Consider the following 20,971-nt stretch of genomic DNA (forward strand, 5'->3'; position numbering starts at 1 on the left):
CTTTATAACAGTGGTTCTCAAACTTTTCTTTTCACGGACCACTTGAAAATTGCTGAGGGTCTTGGTGGACCACTTAATGATCTTTCCAAATGTTGTTTGTACCATTAGCTAACTATTGTAAAGCACTTTGGATAAAAGCACTATATAAAAAAAACCCCAAAAACCTTCATAATAAAAATTTTTTTGTTCTACAAATAAAAGCACACAACTCATATTTTAATATCAGTAGTCTTATCTTTCTAATGCAATGGATGTGCCCTCTCTCCCCCACTGTGGCAGCCCCCGAACTGGGGCTGGGAAGGAGGTGGGGGGTCTCTCCCCTGCTGTAGAGCTGAGGCTGGGAAGGAGGGCCGTCTCTCCCCAGCAGCCGCAGCCCTGGAGATGGGGAAAGTCGTCTCTTTCTCTGGCCGCCACAGCCCTGCACATCCCAAATTCCCCCGCACCCCCTCTTCTCACCCCATTGCCCCCTTCCACCTACCCCGTATTCCCCCCCAAGTCCACCACCTCACCTTACATGTGCATCTTCTCCAGAGTCCAGGCACCTAATTAGTGGAGCACGCCTGCGCGGCTCCACTAATTAAGTGGGTGGCCCTTCATGGTCTTGTGTGCTGCCGCCTAGGCACGCACCTTAGAGGGAACTATCCGTGGACCACCTGATTGGAGCTCGCAGACCACTGGTGGTCTGTGGACCACAGTTTGAGAACCTCTGCTTTGTAGCATGGCATCTCCCACTTACACCTCTCTCATGCTAGGCTGAGAAATGCGGATTTGACTTCACTGGCTCCCTACAAATTACTCTGAACACAAATTACATTCCTCAACATTTTCAAAGACTCCAAAGGTTCTGCAATAGTGGACAATATGAGAATACGTTAAAAAGGATGTTCTGTTCATTCTGTCACTGATGGTTGTAGGGATAGATGTTACCAGCTTGGGCTGGAGAGTCTGATCTGAAGTATTGCAAAGTCATTGGAATCCTTGTAGGGAGATGTTATCCATGAACATATTAAAAGCTACAAGCAAATCATTCCTTCTTCCCGTAAGAGTTTCATCAGGGCTAAGGTAACACCAATGGCATGTTTGTACCTTTAAAATCTGCAGGGCTACTGCCTGGAGTTTTATTCAGACCTTTTGTATCACCCCACACTCAGTTTGGCCCTCCGCCCACCTTCCTAAGCGGCTGTACTACTTGTTAGTCTCCCACGAGTGGGAATATGCATATACCATACTGAAGGAGAGATTTTTTTCACTGGTGGTAAAATACAGTAGGCAAAATTCAATCTGGATAGTGCAAACCACACCTTCCTGCACCAGAATAAGCTTCTAGATAAATAGAGTATTAAATAGTGTGGTGGGGTTCAGGTTATGTAAAGTTTCTATTATTTAGAAAATGGACATAATGCAAAAGTTATAAATCTCAAGTACAACTGTCTGCATATTACAACATCATGGAAGGTGTCTCAAAAACTCCCCTTATTCTCCAGGTGCCATCCTCATGGGAATAGCTTCCACAAGACCCAACTAGGCCTTACTTTAATGCAGCTACCCTTGTGAGGAGATAAATTATTTTAGTGCCAGGATTGTTTTTTTTTAACTTGATAGAGTTATAATATTTGTATACCTTTCTCTGATGCCAGACATTCTTTTTGCTTCTTATCTAGCTACATCCTGGACTGCCTCAGTCAAGGGCAAGGATTTCAAATTTGCTATTCCCTATCTAAGTTTTCTTTAGTTAATTACCATAGGTAGCAAAAAAATTAGTGTTGGTGGCATGGGCATAAAATATATGTATTTTTATCAAATGTCAGCTTTTACCAGCTTGTTTTTCTGAAGTATTAAAATGTTACTTTTTTTTTTTTTTTCTTTTGCAGACGATTCACCAAACGCGTGTATGTATCTTTACCAAATGAAGAGGTCAGTGTGTGGCTTGTGTGCATTTCTTTCTGAGAGTTCTTAAAATCCTGTTTTATAGGAAAAACAAGAAAATATATTATAGAACCTTGTTAATTTGCCCTAATGATTGGTAGATTTATTGCAAATTACTGAATTTTGTGACTTAGTGGTGTCCACTAATTCACTTTGGCTAGTATGGTAAGTTTATACCACTCTGGCGAATATTTGTTATTACATTTTGATGTACTTAGTAGAATCAAATCTGCTAGTAACTGCTCTCTCCTTCTGGGCAGCTTGCTGTTGTACAGGCAGTGTGCTGATTAAACAGACAAGGACATGTTTTGATATGCCTAGAATACTGCAACAGGCGGAATGTTTGGTTTGACATGAAATTATTTCATGCAAAAGTTTAAAAAATTGTGTGGCCTAATTTTAGCAGTTCTTCGACACTAAAACAAAAAAAAAACTATTAGCACTGTTTGCTATCTTAGCAGCAGCAGAAGTGTGATCAAGATTGTAGTTTAGTTGTCATGATTGTACAGTGCCTGGCTGGAACCAATGGGACCCTCAATTTCATGAATACTAAATCCATATGACCCCTTAAAAGAAAGTATTGACATGTACATCATAGTCAAAAGTACTACAAATGTCATACATATAGGCTTCTGAATTCACAGAAACATGCCATATTTTTTGTTTTATATCTTCTAATAGTTTATATCGTAAATAGATAAGTTTTTGTACGTGAACTTACAACTGATAAATGCTTCTTTTCAGACAAGATTGATTTTACTAAAAAATCTTTTAAGCAAGCAAGGAAGTCCATTGACCCAAAAAGAGCTTGCACAGCTAGCTAGGTAAGTACTTGGATAGTTCTGCTAACAATATTGCTGGTCTGCTAACAATATTGCTGGTCCACAACATTCATATCAACTGCTCTGTCAGTTACATTTAGAACTAATGCTAGTTATCAGGGACATTGAAATTGTAACCTTGCCTGTACTTAAAATCCTAGAAATGTAGGACTGGAAGGGACATCAAGAGATCATAATCTAGTCCAGCCCTCTGCGCTGAGGCAAGACCAAGTATAGCTAGACCTAGACCATCCCTGACATATTTGTCTAACCTGTTCTTAAAAACCTCCAATGATGAGGATTTCACAACTTCCCTTGGAAGCCTGTTCCCATGCTTATCTATCCTTCTATTTAGAAAGTTTTTCCTCATATCTAACATAAATCTCCCTTGCCACATATTAAGCAGGTTATTTCTTGTTCTACCTTTGGTGAATGTGGAGAACAGTTGATCACCATCCTCTTTATAATAGCTCTAACATTTTTGCTGACTGTTCTGTTCCTCCTCTCAGTCTTTTCTCAAGACTGTACATGCCAGTTTTTTAACCTTGCCTCATAGATCGGGTTTTCTAAAGTTTGATCATTTTTGTTGCACTCCTCTGGACACACTCTCCAATTGATCCACTTCTTTCTTAAAATGTGGCATCACTGGACACAGTATTCCAGATGAGGCCTCACCAGTGCTGAGTAGAGCAGGACGATTACCTCCCATGTATTCGATGCTCCTGTAATACACCTCAGAATGATATGAGCCTTTTCCACAACTTCATCACATCGTTATCTTGTATTCAGTTTGTTCCATTATAACCCGCAGATCCTTTTCAGCAGTACTATCACTTAGCCAGTCTTTCCCCATTTTGTAGTTGTGCATTTAATTTTTCTTCCTAAATGAAGTACTTTCCACTTGTCTCTATTGAATTTCATCTTGTTGATTTCAGACCAACGCTCCAATTTATCAGTCACCTTGAATTCTAATCTGTCCCCCAAACTGCATACAACCCCTCCCATCTTGCTGTCATCTGCAAATTTTATAAGTGTATTTTTCACTCATCAGCCAAGTCATTGATGAAAATATTAAATAGTAAGGACCCAGAACAGACCCCAAGTGAGACCCCACCAACATTTACCAATAAAAATCTAATCCTTCCAAGCCTACTTTGTCCCCATATCCTCTTTGTTCCCCTTTTTTGAAGATAGTACTACATTTGCCCTTCTCCACCCATTCTCCTGGAGGTCAGAGATAATAGCTGTTAGTTCCAAGACTGGTTCAGCTAGTTCCTTAAGTAGGATGAATTTCATCAGGTCTTGCTGACTTCAATACATCTAACTTATCTAAATATTCTGTAACCTTCCTTATTTTGGCCTGTGTTCCTTCCCCTTTGTTAACATTAACTGATATTAAACAACTGGTCACAATTTACCTTTTTAGTGAAGACTGATGCAAAATAGGTGTTTAACACTTCCGCTTTCTTGAACCTTGTCCATTATTAGCTCTTCTTCCCTGATAAATAGAAGACCTACACTTTTCTTCATCTTTCTTTTGTTCCCAATATATTCATAGAACCTTTTATGTCCCTTTCTAGGTGTAACGTATTGAGAATGAATTGCACACATTTTGGAAGTTATGAAAAACACTATTTCCCACCCCACCGCCACCCGGTCAGGCTGTTTGAGAGTACTGTTCAAACTGTTTTCTCACCACCTAGATCTGCTGTTGGAACATGCTGATCAGCACTGTGCCTGGGGCAGGGAGACAGGAAACAAATGCAAGCTCCTTCCCACCCAACCTCTAGGCGAGCCCCATCTTTCCCAGCTGACTAAAGAGAGCACCTGCTCTACATTTTTTGTGCATTTCAGGTTGAAAACAAATCTCATTGGTTTTTGTTTTGCTTTTTCCTGACTTATGCATGTTTGGGGTTGGCAATACTGAAATTTTAAGCATAGAATAGAAAGGATCCCATAAGTGTAGGGCCTTTCCAATATTTTTTGCTGTTTTCAAGATTTTAAATTTGCATTGAAAAATACCTAAAAGTTACTTGTGCTTTCCATTGTGAAAATTCTTATGGATCACACAATATTACTACGTGCTCATCCTCTGGAGGTTAGGTACCCCATTATGAATGCTATTCAGGAGGTAGAGAAGGGAGAGGAAAATAAGAAATGTTCCTTAATGTAAGGGAAAAGACCCTCTCTCCTTCTGAGATACTAAAGAATCTACTTGGTAGATCATGGAGGAGGAAAACTGAGTGAGGTGCAGAGCATCAAGAATTTAAATAGTGTAACTTAGTTTGAGTCTTTCATTTTTGTGTGTGCATGAGGGGTGCATGCACACGTGTTCAGCAGGGCTAGTATGCATCAGCCATTTTATATCTGCAACATCGCCTAAATTTGCAGCACAATGAAGTTGCATTTATTGTCATCTTAATTCACACTTGCAGAAAACTATCTTCAGCCATGTCAGATGCACTAGTATCTAATTGAAGTAAAAAATGGGGCTGTAAGTTAAGTTCTGTGACTGTAGATTCTATGTGCAAACATACAAACATCACTAAGCACAACTTTTTGAAAAATTCTTTGTGCTATCCCATTCCCTACTATCGACTTTGTTCACTTGAGTGACTTGCCACATTTCCTTGGTTGGCAAGTGACTGGGATTTATCCTACACTTTAGTCCTTTATAATTCTATTAAACCTTCTTCATCCCACAAACAGAAATTGTAATTGGGTGCAGGGCCTCCAGAAGATTGGATGAACTAGCTCCTTTAACGGGCCATTATTGTGCCTTTTGACAATTTCTAATGGCTGCCTTTGAAAGGTGGGGCGGTACAGCAAAAAAGTGTTTCTATTTTTTTACTGCTCCTTTTCAGTATATAATATTGATTTTATTTTTATCTGCTTGTTTTTCACATTGGAAATACCAGTTCTGGTTTCCCTCTTTTTCACTGATGACTTCAGCAAATCTTTTGAAGCACTTGAATGGTTAAATTGGAGAATGATGCTAGAGCCTGAAGTACAGCTCTTCCAGCCCTGACTGGAGACTGAAAGGAATGTTGACTTCAACCTTTGTAGGAGGGGGAAAAAAAAACCTTATGTGCCATCTTTATATTTCTTAAATGAACAGTAAAGGACATGATTTCTCTTGTTTTGCAGTTCACTTCTAAAGTATTTATTCCTGTTACGTATCACATGTCTAGATGCCTCAGCACTACTGTGGCTCAGTTGTTCCTCTCCAGCAGAACTTGGAGTGGTAATTGGGTAATCCTCTCCAAAGGCCCCCATGTGCAGGGTCACAGAGGTACCCATATTCTCCCTCCTTCTCTCCAGCATCTCTGTAAGACGATTGGGAGAGATTGAGTTGCCATGGCCTCAGCTGCCAACAGTATTCCAATTACATGCATCTATAGATCTCCTTTTCAATTGATGTACCCACTGCCATTACTAAAATGTCAGAACACTGACAAGAAATCTGCTTTTGAATGAAGAGCAACTGGTTTAAGCTGAACTCAGGCAAGACTAAAATGATGCTGGTCAAAAAGGGAAAAAGCTCTTGAAAAGTTATCCTGAACATTGTCTCCCATCGTGCTTTGAAGGCATATGACCCCTATTCATCACAGTGGTGCAAAGCCTCAAGTTTGTTTGCCTGACTAAGCTTGGATGATAGGGTAGCATTGCTACCTTTTTTCATCTCCATCTTATTAGGAAATGTTTCTTCCTCCCAGAAAAGGACCAGCACACAGTAATCCATGCATTTGTCACCTCCAGGCTGGATTATGGTAGCTCATTATGGATGGTCTTCACAATCAGATTCATAGGCTCCAGCTGGTCCAGAATAGGACTGCCCACCTTCTTTGTGGCTTAGGCTGCTGTGAGCACATGAAGTCCCTCCCCTGTTTCCTAGTTAGCTTGTGATGCCAGTTTAAGGCTTTGGTCCTCATTTTCAAAGCAGTTATTGGATCAGTGTCGAGCTAAATTACAGACCAAATTTCAATCCATAATCCACAGTGACAGCTGCACTTCTCTGGCAGAATTCAGACTGCAAAGCCTGTAAGTGCTTGTGATAAAGCATTATTGATGTAAAGGATTCAGCTGTGGAACAAACTTCCAGAGGAGATCAGGTAACCCCAGAGTAAGACTGTTTTTAGCAGAGTAAGACTGCTGCAAAACCTTCCTCTCAGAAAAAGCCTTATCACCCTAAGAATGAAGCACTCAATGCTGATGCCTTTCTACACATGACGCCCCTACCAACTGAAAAAGGAAATTAATAAAAAATAAAACAAAAGCAAAAACCCTACCCAGTGTTTTTTCTCCCCAAAAGGAAGAATGTCAGACATGCCATGAAGCCTACTAGAAGGCATTCAGATACTACCATAATGGGCAGCAGTATAAAAAAAAAAACATAAAACAGGCAGATAGTATTTGGTGATTTTTTTAAAAATATGATTTTTCTATAATATACATATAAACACACTTTCACTTATCTGGCTGCAGTATCAACAAAAGGTTGTAAGTTTTAAGGGAAAACTTCTTGCAATGTGTGAAGTGTCCCAACAACATGCCACAAAATAGGAACTGTGCATTTTTTTTAAAAAAATGCAGCGATTCCTTTCAGTTCTCACCATGTTTTTCAAGCTTAGTCTGGGTGAGATTCCTGCAGCAGTCCCCAAAGTACAGTAGAACCTCAGTTATGAACACCTCGGGAATGAAGGTTGTTCATAACTCTGAAATGTTTGTAATTCTGAACAGAATATTATGGTGGTTCTTTCAAAAGTTTACAATTGAACATTGACTTAATACAGCTTTAAAACTTTACTATGCAGAAGAAAAATGCTGCTTTTAACAATCTTAATTTTAAATGAAACAAGCACAAACTGTTTTGTTGCCTTGTCAAATCTTTTTTTTTAAAACCTCCCCTTAATTTTTTAGTAATTTACGTTTAACACAGTACTGTATTTTCGTGTTTTGTTTTGTGTTTTTGTGTCTCTCTGCTGTTGCCTGATTGTGTACTTACGGTTCCAAATGTGGTTGACCAGTCAGTTTGTAACTCTGGTGTTCGTAACTCCTGAGGTTCTACTGTAGACTGGATCACCAAAGAAACTGGTCATGGGCTAGAAGCACGGCATAAAATATTTGTCATTAGAATTTAGTCATTGTGATCTGAAGAAGCCACAACAGCTATATCTGGACAGTCCTAGGCAAGTATTTGAGAGTAGAAAGTGCTGACAATCTAGTAGGTTGTTTAAAGAAAAATTGTGTGTGTGTGTGTTAAAATGGCGTTCAGCAATAGATCCCAGTTGCTAGACTTTGATTGCTAAATGCTACTTACATTTAATACTGATATTAAACTTTAATGGATAAAGTATTTTCAGTTGAGAAATGTGTTTGAAGTAACATTTATATAATTTACTAATTATGGTGCGTAGTTTATCATTTAATCTGAGGGAAATACTATTTCAGTCTTTGGTAATATCCATGTATAAAGATGCAGATCATTGGAAGTTTTTCTATCCCTCCCCTCTCCCCCTTTACAAAGAATGACAGATGGATACTCAGGAAGTGACTTAACTGCATTAGCAAAGGATGCGGCACTGGGCCCTATTCGAGGTAAGTGATGTGACTTTTTCTATAGTACCTCTTTTTTTTTTTTTTTTTAAAAGCCTCTTCAGGAAATTAAAGATACTGTTGCTGTGTCTTCCTAATCATTTGTCCATCTCTCTCTCTCAAATCTCCAAAATTAATCCAAATAGATCTATGACATCCTGGGTCTTGTGTTGCTCTGCATGGTAAAGTGGAGTCTGTCACGCATTGCTTTTTAGTGCGTTTCCAAGTGCATGAAAAGAACCATTTGATATTAACAGGTGACGGAACCATTTCAGTTTGCTATGCTTCCACTCATGGAATGATGTGCTTCCCAAGTTAGTGTCAGTTCCGTCTTAACTAGACCATATCCCTTACAGGTGTCGGTATTAGAGAACATTCTTCACCTGCTTCGTAAATTGAATGTGAAAAAACTGTTCAGATCATATTGGTTGTTTGTAGTCTTCAGGAAGAGATGCCATGGGGTAATTTGTCTTGATTCAGAGGTTGTCTGAATGTATGAAAATTGGCTTTTAGCTGTTAGGACCATTTGAGGTTGAATGATGGAATTACATGAGCCCAATCAAGTTGGGTTGTGGCTGCCTCAGTGTCCTGCCTTTGACATTCCTCTCTTTGAAATTTTTAGTTAAAACAACACTTTGTTGTTTAGCACTACTCACTCACTCTCAATGCGGGAGCCAAATTGGATGCTTGTGTCAGAAAGGCAGTCCTTCAGTCATTGTTCAACTACGCAGTCCTTCTAGGTATTGCTACTGTTAGCTAATCTTCTACATGGGGGATCAGCAGAGACAATTTTATGAAGAAGAGATGACTCCTTAACGGTAACTGGAGTTTCCAAATATATTGCTTCTGTGTGCCTCTGCCACGCTGTCCCACCCTTCTCTCCACTTTGGAGTCTTTCAGGCAGGCAAAGAAGAACTGAGGGCAACTGGAGGATGTAGTCCTTCTGTAACCTGACTTTACGTGGGTTGAGGTGCCACAGGTCCCCCAATAGTAAGCTGTTTTGAAGTGAATCATGGATTTGACGTACAGCGCACAAATTCTAGAGTGTGGATCTGTGAATATTCTGTACTCCAGTTGCTGACAAGTAGCTCTCCTTTCTCTCTACTTTCCCTTCAGTAGCTACTTTTAATGGGCTGTTATGAGTCAGTGTGAGGGGGGAGGGGAGGGATAGCTCAGTGGTTTGAGCATTGGCCTGCTAAACCCAGGGTTGTGAGTTCAATCCTTGAGGGGGCCATTTAGGGATCTGGGGCAAAAACTGGGGATTGGTCCTGCTTTGAGCAGGACGTTCCTCTAGATGACCTCCTGAGGTCCCTTCCCAACCCCGATAGTCTATGATTCTATGACTTTGGGAATCACAGGTGTACTACAGTGCATGAAAATTGGGGAACAGTTTTGTATTAAAAGGGGCTGTCTCATAAGAGCCATCATAAGTTATATTCCTCCAGCAAGTTGGAAACATTATGTGCTTACACTTGCAACTGTTTGGTGCACTAAAATGTTTGTACATTTTGTCTGCAATGTAAAAATCTTCATATTTAGAATGTACTTCTCTGAGAAGAGCCCATAAAAACTACACTATGGAGTTTGATGTCTTTTCCCTCTCCACCTCCTCCTCCTCCTTTCTGGCTTCCATCTAAAATGTGAAGTGAAAAAAAATGTTCTTTCTGAATGCCAGCCCTACAAACTACAATTCTTCTCATACCCTACTGGTAGTAAAACTTCTGCAGGGCAAACAAATGCTCTGTTACACTCTGCTGTGCAACCTATTGTCAGTGGGGTCATTATTTAAATACACCTGTAGAATCATTGCTTTTAAACTTGTGCAAACTCATTTAACCGACTTGAACTTAATAAATCTGATTGCACAAAGAGAAAGTAATCCTTTCACACGCTCAGCTGTGTTGGCTGTGTAAGGCTAAGAGTAGTGAAAAGCAACACAAATTTTAGTCACTTAAAGCAAGCAGATATCACTTGGAAGATACAAGGAGCAGGCATGTTGAGTTGCAGGGTGCCATTTTTAATCACTTTTCAGAGTAGAATTGAACGTAAAATGTTTTGATGTTTTTCTTGTGAAACTCATTGCTCTTATTTTTTTTATTTAACAGAACTAAAACCAGAACAGGTAAAGAATATGTCTGCCAGTGAGGTAAGCTGCTATAACATGACTTCCTTTCTGGGTGGAACATATACAGATGTTGGGGTTGTGTTTTTTTTTTTTTTTTTTTTTTTAAGAAACAACCAGGAGTCCGGTGGCACCTTAAAGACAAACAGATTTATTTGGGCATAAGCTTTGTGTTTGTGGATACAGACTAACATGGCTACCCTTCTGATACATGTTTCTAAATCATTGTAAAAATACTGTTGCCTAATTTTTTAACATTTTTCCTTGATTGAGTTAAGTGAAAAGGTCTCTTTAAAAATATTGGTAGCATGGAACGTGAGGCTTCCCCCAGACACACACTGAAAAGCTACAATGACTGTGATAACTTTATGTATGCAATATTGGTCCCAGCATATTAGAGACAAGGTTTGATTGGACCGACTTCTGTTGGTGAGAGAGACAAGCTTTTAAGCTTACGCATAGCAGCTACTTCAGATCTGGAAAACTAACTTTATCAGTCATTTCTAACAAAACTCTATTTGCCAGTACGAAATGCTGAATTGTAGTGATTTTTTTTTTAAGAAGCTATTTTGAAATATCAATATGAATGTGTGTGTTTTTGGCAGGTGTGGTAAAAAATTCATAAGATCTATGCTGAGAATAAGTGTAAGAACAGTAATTGAGGTAGTGTCAAATTCTGTGCTAACTTACACCCCAGAACTTCAGTAGGACTGGATGGGATGTACACAAGTGTGGGCACAATTTGGCCCATATTAGCAGTAAGGGTGGGAAGACTAAGACTTTTTTTTTTCAGAAAATACTTGGTGCAATAGATTACCACTCTGTGTAGCTTGTGCATCTGGAGAGAATGCAGGTGAGATTTGACTTGGGTCAAACTTCATAGCCTCTACAGTGCCCACCAGCAGATGGTGGTATATTGAAACTTACTTTTGGGTTTAAATCATTCATAGTAGCTGAAAAGAATCCTGTCATTTTATTTTATAAACAGGTTAGTTTTCCCAACAAAAGATGCAAACTGTAGTCTGAACTGCAAGCTCTTTAGGGCAGGAACACACATGCGCGCGCACACACACACACACTCTCCCTCTCCTTCTCCCCCCCTGTGTTTGTAGTGCCTAGCACAATGGGGTCCTGGTCCACAACTACAATAATACAAATAATAAAACCTGTTGATTTAGTGGGGGTTCATAGCACACAGATACAGAATTACTGGTGCACCTGATCAGTGTGTTTATCATGAGGAAGTGTGCATATATGGACCACTTGATATGATATTCACAAAATTAGTGCATCTCAGTATTAAGTTACGTAGCATTTCCATGTCCATCACAGGGAGGTACTGCCAAACCAGCAGCTTAAGTGATATGTCGTAGCCTAGTAACTATGCTGCTGTTTAGAAAAACCTTCATACTGAATCTCAAAAAGTACATTCAAAAAAATGCTGAACAAATCAAAGCGCGTAGTCTAGAACTTCCTCCTGAAAAATGTGGAGCAAAGGCAGAGCGACAAAGGGGAAGACGTTGAACACCAACCCCCAAGTGGCAGAGGAGTTAGATAGGCTGAGGAATCTGCAAGCTCTTCTGCCCCAGTATTAACTAATTTATTTGAGCATAAGCTTTCGTGAGCTACAGCTCACGAAAGCTTATGTTCAGATAAATTGGTTAGTCTCTAAGGTGCCACAAGTACTCCTTTTCTTTTTGCGAATACAGACTAACACGGCTGTTACTCTGAAACCTGCCCCAGTATGTGCATGCCCCATACATATTGCAGGAAGAAGCTTTATTTCGTGGCTGCTTATTTGTTCAGAGATGCAGCCTGTGGTGGGTTCGGTCACAGAGACTCCCCTTGAGACTGTCACTCAATGAGCTGAGATACCACTGAGAACAACCCTCCTGCCAGAACAGGTGCCTCTCCACTCCTGTCTTGCTGAGTTAGACACTCCAGTCAGCTCCAGCACAGACCCAGAGGTTGTGCCACACCTCTCTGCAGTTCACTGAAACTGAGATTCACTAAGCCCAGGGGCTTCTCAGTTAACAGGGACTTTCCCAATGTCCATTGTTCAGCCTTTCTGGGAGCCTGAACCCCAAATAAATCCGTTTTACTCTGTGTATAAAGCTTATGCAGGGTAAATTCATAAATTGTACGCCCTCTCTAACACTGATAGAGAGATGCACAACTGTTTTCTCCCCCAGGTATTAATCACTTACTCTGGGTTTATTAATAAACAAAAGTGATTTTATTAGGTATAAAAAGTAGGATTTAAGTGGTTTCAAGTAATAACAGACAGAACAAAGTAAGTCACCAAGCAAAATAAAGCAAAAACACGCAAGTCTAAGCCTAATTCATTAAGAAACTGATTACAGGTAATATCTCACCCTCAGAGATGTTCCAATACACTTATTTTACAGACTAGACTCCTTCCTAGTTTGGGCCCAATCCTTTCTCCTAGTACAGTCCTTGTTAGTTCTGGCAGACATCTCAGGTGGTAAGCAAGGGTTTTCTCATGATTGGCAGCCCCTTTTGTCCTGCTCCACCCCCTTTTATAGCTTTGGCACAAGGTGGGAATCTTTTGTCTGTGCTTGTCCCCACCCCCGTCTCATCAGTGGAAAAGTACAAGGATTAAGAGGTATTCCAGTATCGTGACATGGTCAGATGTCACTGTAAGACCCCTAAAAAGAAAAGGAGTACTAGTGGCACCTTAGAGACTAACACATTTATTTGAGCATGTCCGATAAAGTGAGCTGTAGCTCACGAAAGCTTATGCTGAAATAAATTGGTTGGTCTCTAAGGTGCCACTAGTACTCCCTTTTCTTTTTGCGAATACAGACTAACAGGGCTGTTACTCTGAAACCTGTAAGACCCCTAGTCTCCATTCTTCCTGGGCTGGCCAACAAGTAAACAGGAAGGCTTGCAGGTAAATAAACCATTTACAACCAATTGTCCTAGTCAATGGGAGCCATCAAGATTCTAAACCATTAATGGCCCACACTTTGCATAATTACAATAGGACCTCAGTTATACTTCATATTTCTAGCTTCAGATACAAGAATGATGCATGCATACAAATAGGAGGAATATATTGAGTAGGTTATACCTTTGTTATGATACCTTGCAAGAGACCTTTTGCATAAAGCATATTCCACTTACATCATATTCACACTCATAAGCATATTTCCATAAAACACATGGAGTGCAACATCTCACAACCTTGTTGTCCAAACTTTTGTAAAGAGATGAAGCCCATGTAAGAGATGTGGGTCACCCTGAGACATAGGGGACTCCCACAATCGTGTTGTATTTGTAAGGTGATCTCTGCCCATGTCTCTAAAGACTTACCTCTGACAGGGTAAGCAGAAGAAGCAATCATAGGGGGCCCATATAGATGTGATGCATTTGTATGTACTCTACCTATTAATAGTACTCAGCCAGCCATTCTTGGATTGTGAATTTGTTCTACACCTAGCTGAATGCCTTGTTGTCATAGGATTTGACTGTATATTTAAAAAAAAGAAATCTGCTGCAGCCCCTCTCCCCGTGGTATTTCTCTTTGTCTGTTGTCACTGTGACACATCTGGCTGCACCAGCAAACACTAGGCCCAAAGAAATGTGGAGCTTTTGAGATTGTAATGTGTGTATTCATGTAGGGTTTGTCTGTGCTGCCCCGAAGGCCTACTGTGGGTGTGAATAGTGGTATGACCAAAGCGCTGCGCTGTAACTTTCCCAAGTGAATGTTGCAGATGCAAACTAAACTCAGCCCTTTTTGAAGAGGAGTATGCTAATGTGAACTAGGAGCCTTTTAGTTTGTGTAATCTAAACTGCAGGGCAGTTTAGAACAGAGACTTAGTGATTTGTTTACTACGCTCACAGACTTGGACAGCTTTTCAGTCTCCCAAGATGTAGAAACTGTTTTGTTTGTTTGGCAATCTGAAAATTTGCCTACACTATTTTACCCTTCCTTTAATAAACTTCTGCCTCCCAGTTCTTAGCACATAATTCTTTATAGCCTGACTGTTCTTTTGACTCCTTAGAGCAGGGTTTCCCAAACTTGATTTGTGGCTTGTACAGGGTAAGCCCCTGGCGGGCCATGAGACATTTTGTTTACCTGAGCGTCCACAGGTACAGCGGCTCGCAGCTCCCAGTGGCTGCAGTTCGCTGTACCTGGCCAATGGGAGCTGCGGGAAGCAGCCACTGGGAGCTGCAAACGGCCGTACCTCCGGACACTCAAGTAAACAAAGCATCCCACGGCCCACCAGGGGCTTACTCTGAACAAGCCGCGAACCAAGGTTGGGAACCCCTGCCTTAGAGCAATGTTCTGAAGTTATGTCCTAATATAATTTTGGAGAATAAGTCCCCTCTGTGGACTGGGGACATTACACAACAAAACCCCCACTGAATAATATGACATTTTAATCCTGTTATCTGTGGAAAAAACATCATGAACTACTCTGATTGGACCAAGGCCCCTCATATGCATTGGCTAGCACCACCTAGTGGAATAGAAAATAATAACATTTCACTTTATTTTAAGTCTCTTGTGATCTAGAATGGTCAGATTTTTGTATAGTGTATTACCTCGGTGGTGAGCTGGAGCCGGTTCACACCAGTTCGCACAAACCGGTTGTTAAATTTTGAAGCAGTTTTAGAACTGGTTGTTAACCTGCTTCCCTGCAGGGGGCGCTGAGGCTTTAATGGGCTCTGGCCAGGAAGTGATGTAATTCTGCCTCTGGCCGCCGGGGGCGCTGCGGTGCAGGAGCCATGTGGACTGGTGCCTGGCCCTGGGCACGAGCCCTGTTGCTGCTACTGCTCCCCAACCCCTGGCCCTGGGGCTCCCGCTGCTGCCTGGTGGGTCCCTGGCTGCTCTGCTGGGCCTGGGCTGCATCCTGCTGCTCGGGCTGCTCTGAGCCACCCTCCCCGTGAGCACCCACCACCCTGTCCGCAGCCAGCCCGTCTCCAGCCACCCCTGCACCCCCTGCCCGCAGCCAGCCCCTGCCGCACGCACCCCCTGCCCTGCCTGCAGCCAGCCCCCGTCTCCAGCCACTCCCGCACCCCGTGCCCTGCCTGCAGCCAGCCCCTGCTGCACGCACCCCCTGGCCTGCCTGCAGCCAGCCCCTGGCCTGCCTGCAGCCAGCCCCGCACCCCTTGCCTGCAGCCAGCCCCTGCCGCACGGACCCCAAGTCCTGTCTCCAGCCACCCCCGCACTCCCTTGCCTCTAGCCAGCTCCCCACGCCCCTGTCTGCAGCTGGCCCCACGTCCACTGGTGCCCTGCAGTTCCCAGGACAGTAACCCTGCACACCTGCTTCAATGAGGGGGGCAGGGAGCAGCTGGGACCCCCACGTGTGCACACCCTAGGGTGACCAGACAGCAACTGTGAAAAATCAGGACGGGGTGGGGGATAATAGGAGCCTATATAAGAAAAAGACCCCAAAATCGGGACTGTCCCTATAAAATCGGGACATCTGGTCACCCTAGCACACCCCAGGGAGTGGCGGGGACCCACACATGTGAAATGGAGCTCATTTCTAGTTCAGGCCCATCTTTTTAAAAAAGAACTTTAGACAGGGTTACCATACATCCGTATTTTCCCTGGCATGTCTGGCTTTTTGGTTCTTAAATCGCCGTCCAGGAGGAATTTTTAAATTTTAAAAATTCCTCCTGGGAAAATAGGGACGTATGGTAACCGTGTTGGTACAAAAAATACATACTGGGGTATAGCCCTTAAATCAGAACTTTTTATAGGGAACCGGTTGTTAAGATTTTGGCAGCTCATTGCTGTATTACCTGTGTTTCTCACTGTAATCTAACTCTATCTTGGTTACACAAACCCAATATTTAGCACCCATTTATATTGTATTGCTCTGAAAGTCAAGTCCAAAGCCTTCATTTATTGAGTAAGCACATGACACATGAACACATTCATGGTCTTAAAATGCCTTTCATTTTTCGTCTAGATGAGGAATATCAGATTGTCAGATTTCACCGAGTCTTTGAAGAAGATAAAGCGCAGTTTGAGCCCTCAAACTCTGGATGCATATATTCGTTGGAACAAGGACTTTGGTGATACTACAGTTTGAAGAACTGCTGTGTAAAAGTGAGGAGACAGTGCTGCCTGCAATGAGCGATTGATACAGACCAGGAATGCAGCCAGAGTTTACAGGACTTCACAGATCTTTAAATATCTGCACTGGCAACTTGAGATTGATTGATTGAAAAAGAAAAATTATACAATGTGAAAAGTTCATTAAGGCCTCCGTGCCTTTTTAGTCAGGATTTACTCACAGGGCATGTAAGTTAAAGCACAATAAGACCTGGGGTAAGACTTCTAGCAATCTAATCATGATCTGAATATTAATCTGTGTATTTTGTTGGCGATATAAGGTCCAATTGTATTGACTGTTGAAAGATTTATACCCTTAGTTGTTTTTTTTAAATTTGTCTCATGACATTTACTTTTCCTGCTCTCTTCCTGGTAACTACTAACTTCTAACTGGAACTTTGTAAATTTTTGTTTCAGTTTTTAATATTTTTATCCATACTGTGCCAAATAAACCATTTCCCTCTGCAACAGGAAGAACAGCACTGGGAATTAGCATTATTTAAAAAAAAAAAAAAAAAAGTATCCAAATGGAAAGCAGCTGGTCTGCTACTACCTTGTCTTTTGTCTGGTTATAGTGTGGCCATACAGTTCACAGAACAGTTTTTAAAAAAAGACCTTTGGTAGCAGAACAGCAAAAATCCTATCAAACCAGTTGAAATTAGCAATTCTATAATGTAATAATTGTTATACTAAGCCATTTTTGCCAGCAGTATTTTTCTTTAATTCATTTGTAAAGCTTCCACTGTAGAATGTTGGTTTATTCTTATGGTGTGTTAACTTCTACTTGAAGCCCAACTGATTTTGGAGAGAATAAATGATTCTGTCAAATTGTGAAGTTTTAGAACTAGTGTTTCTACTCTGTATTCATTTCTGTTTACAATAACTAAACTTTTAGTTAAGTTTCCATTCTGGTCCTTGCTTTTTTTGATCTACAGAGGAGAGCATTAAAATAAGTGGCTAGATATTTAATACATAGCACACACTAACATTTTTATACCTTTCATGTGCTTTGGTTTGTATACTAAAATCTAAAATAAATTCAACTGATCTTTTTTAAAAAGTAAAATACATTCTTTAAAATAAACACCTGAATTTTTATTAAATAAGTGACCTACTGTAGTAAATAGAAACACTTAAATCATGGTCTTTAACTACTGTAGTAAAGGGAAATGCATATTTGGCCTGTACTGCATATGGGCAACATTTTTGTTCACAAACACTACTGTGGAGCTAAACTATGCTTAAAACATCATGAGAAAATGTCTGTAGGAAGGCATCCTGTGACAGCTTTGAAAAACATATTTTTTTCTTCAGTAACTAAAAACAAAGAAAACCACCCCACACTTGTGAAGATTTTGCTACAAAAATAGTGCATGGATTTTTACTGTCAGTAATTGTTTAAGAAATCTGTTTATACAGCTTGTTTATAGTTTTTCTTCGGAAACTGGAAACTTGAGTTTTCTATTAAGATTGTCATTAAAATACTTTTCTTACTGCTTCAGGAATGGAGCACTCAAAACACTGAGGACAGTTGATCTTATAGGTTTAGCTATAAAAGGAACTAGCTGATGTAGAACTAGGGTGCTTACAATTCTACAACAGAGCCCTCTTTTATCCATTGCACAATATTGGGAAGTATATAACAGCAGAAACTGTCAGCTGTTCAGAGACGTAAACACGATTGTTCTATTCTTGTTTGAAAAACTGCAGAGATGGCTTAATATTACAAAAATCAAATAAGGCAATAGGAGGTGATAAGAAATAGAGGCACTGTTACACTGAAATGCCTTTTAAAGAGTATAACCAGTTTGCACTCTTGAAGTTTTCTGATCAAAGTTTCTCAACTATGTGGTGTCATACATAATTAAGGTATGTGAGTTCTGGTCACCTGATCCACCTCTCAGGACCACTTGGAAGGGTAGCCACTGCCAGTAGCATTATAGGATTTCAATGCCTCAGCTTTCTAAAGAGACTTTTAACCACTTTGGGTTCTCTTCTGCCTTAGAATTTTGAAGCACTTGCTTTGCACTGCTGGGTAATTCAGTCATAGGTTTCATCACTAAGGTTGGATAGTACTTCTTGGTTAATACCTCTTGGTTAACTAGTCAGACCTCTTAAGACCCCTCATTTCTCTTTCCATGAAATTGTGTAATCTTGTCTCAAGCACCTTATGGTGCAATAATTACTACTTTAGGTAAATAGTTTTTATTGTAGATATCTTTATAGTCTTTTTTTCTTTTTTCTGCTAACCAATCTAAATTTTTCTTTTAGTCCATTCCTTCATGTTTTATAAGTAGTGTCAAATTTAAATAAGTGCTCATTAGCAGTATAATGTTCCACCTGAAGTGTAAGGATCACCGGTTAATGGAAAACACCTGGATGATGAAGCATTATTAGCTAGGGTCATAGAGAAACTTTAACCATGCATATGCATCAGAGGGGAAGAGGATTAGTTCCTTAATCTCTGCTGTACAGCCAGACAGGTCACTGACCCCTTTTACACCTTTTCTCAAGCAATTAGGCACTGCATTTTCTCAGAGCACAGAACTGGAAGAGACCAGGCAAAAGTGCCGCCCGGTACTGTAGCACATTCTTGCAGACTTCTCTCACTACAGGTATGCCTTGTGAGCAGACTGGAGTCCTGGGAATGGGCCTGAATAGGAGAATGGGTCTGCCTTATCTTCAAGTCAGCCATTCCTTCTTGCTTGCCCAGTGGCTCCATCCAGGTTCTGCGCACAGAGTTTGAGTTTAAAAAACTGGCTTCTGTCACTCAAGGTCAAGACACTACAGAAAGCCAGTCATTTTTTGATGACTAGTGGGAGGAATCCTTTTTTTAATCTAGTCCTTCACCTAACAAAGGACCTCAGATATAGTGGAGTGTTTCAGATTTTGGTCCTCCACGTGAGTAAAAAGTTGAGCCATGTCAAGAGGCCACTTTTCATAACCCAGAGTTACAAAAACCAAAGGTGCAGACAAAAAAATATAATTGTTTGCAGCAAATTTACCTGATGACTCAAACTAGAGTGAGGTTACTTGTATTTTTGCTATGAGAGACTTGTATTCAAGAGTGTCCTTTCGTGAATGTTTGGTTTCTGAAATGTTATAAACATTGCTATGGAGTATTAAGCTATGTCCTTCTATTGATAAAGGAAAAATGTATGTATAAAAGCATGGTGAGCAGTCACATAGCTTTAGTTTCACAGTGTTGGTTGCCCTACAATAAAATGTTGCAATTTGTCTTGTTTTTACCGTTTCTCTGTCAGTTTTGTTACATAAAATGTCCAAAACGAAGAGCCTCTGATAAATCCAAAGCTTATTAAATAGCTATGGCGTTTAAGATTTTCTGATGTAATACCGGATCACTTGGGGGTCAGGGGGGAAGCTGAGGGGGAACGTGTATATACCTCATATATTTAGTTTCTGTGGGACATGACTCATTTAAAAAGCTAATGTAAACCTAAGTGCTATTTCCTAATTAAATAATGTGCTGAAATTGAATGTGTGATTACCTCAAAATCATGCTAAATTACGAATAAAAAAGTGGAAACTGATTTTTGAGTGATTGTTTAATCCCAGTGGGCTGAGCCAACAGCTCTGAAAATGCAAGGAAAACATGGCTCAGCGCTGCTAAAGCTGCTCAGCTGACTCCTGCTTAGATAAAATTCTCTCTCCATATTTTTTGAGTGACCAGACTTACAAAAACGAAGATAGTAAAAGTTGGGGAAATTGGTTATTTTGTGAAGCTAGGAGAATGTGTGATCTAGGGCTTAGGGCAGAAGCCTGGGAATTTAACTTCATGACACTTCCTTCCAGTGACTTCATGGTGTCTGACCTTGGGCAAGTCATTCTGACATTGTAATATTGGGGGAGGAAGTCGTCTCCATTCATGCTTTTTTTAAACTCACCTCATCTATGGAATCTGGCCAACAGCTCCATGTCACTTTTTTTTATATTTATCATAACAGCTAATTGTCTGTCAGTAGCTTTGAGTAATCAATCTTATGTTATTCCCTGTCTTTCCCTGCACCTCCCAACCTCCCTCAGTGTTTACGCTGGCTCTTCCTGACATCAAGTGTGCATTTAGGCTTTCAGGGTTGTTATTATTATTTTTATACTGAGACACCTTTCTGGCCACTGATAGAATTTTATTCCAAATGGTCCACTAATGGGGGTCCTAAGCTGTTGAGTATCACCTATTAAGGAAATATTTTAAAATAAATATGGGCTATGAGGGTTATATGTTAGGCATCAGCTATGGATTTATGAATTAATCCAAAGCCATGCCCAAACAAGTCCTTAGACCTTCTGGATTTGGTTCAGAAGATATAGTTTACATCAGAACATCATTTTAAAAGTGGGTTTGATTCTTTTTTGGAATCAGGTTAGTTTGTGCTGCTTCTCCCATGAGCAGTA

The 20,971-nt window shown here is 40.6% G+C and overlaps 1 protein-coding gene across 8 annotated transcripts in view; it reads left to right on the plus strand.

Annotated features, from left to right (window-relative positions):
* Nucleotides 1–19,802, plus strand: part of SPAST (spastin) — a 60,926-nt gene extending 41,124 nt beyond the window's left edge. For 7 of the 8 annotated variants that reach the window (XM_037895381.2, XM_037895378.2, XM_037895377.2 and 4 more), the window contains 5 exons: nucleotides 1,872–1,914; nucleotides 2,671–2,750; nucleotides 8,275–8,345; nucleotides 10,448–10,488; nucleotides 16,413–19,802. In XM_037895381.2, the coding sequence (XP_037751309.1) occupies nucleotides 1,872–1,914; nucleotides 2,671–2,750; nucleotides 8,275–8,345; nucleotides 10,448–10,488; nucleotides 16,413–16,535 (358 nt within the window). In that variant the 3' untranslated portion in view covers nucleotides 16,536–19,802. Of the gene's footprint in view, nucleotides 1–1,871; nucleotides 1,915–2,670; nucleotides 2,751–8,274; nucleotides 8,346–10,447; nucleotides 10,489–11,257; nucleotides 11,318–16,412 lie in introns of all 8 variants that reach the window. The other variant, XM_037895384.2, reaches the window with a different exon arrangement.
* Nucleotides 19,803–20,971: the final 1,169 nt, after the last annotated feature.

Source organism: Chelonia mydas, chromosome 3 (assembly GCF_015237465.2).
Source record: "Chelonia mydas isolate rCheMyd1 chromosome 3, rCheMyd1.pri.v2, whole genome shotgun sequence".
Taxonomy (NCBI): Eukaryota; Metazoa; Chordata; order Testudines; family Cheloniidae; genus Chelonia; species Chelonia mydas.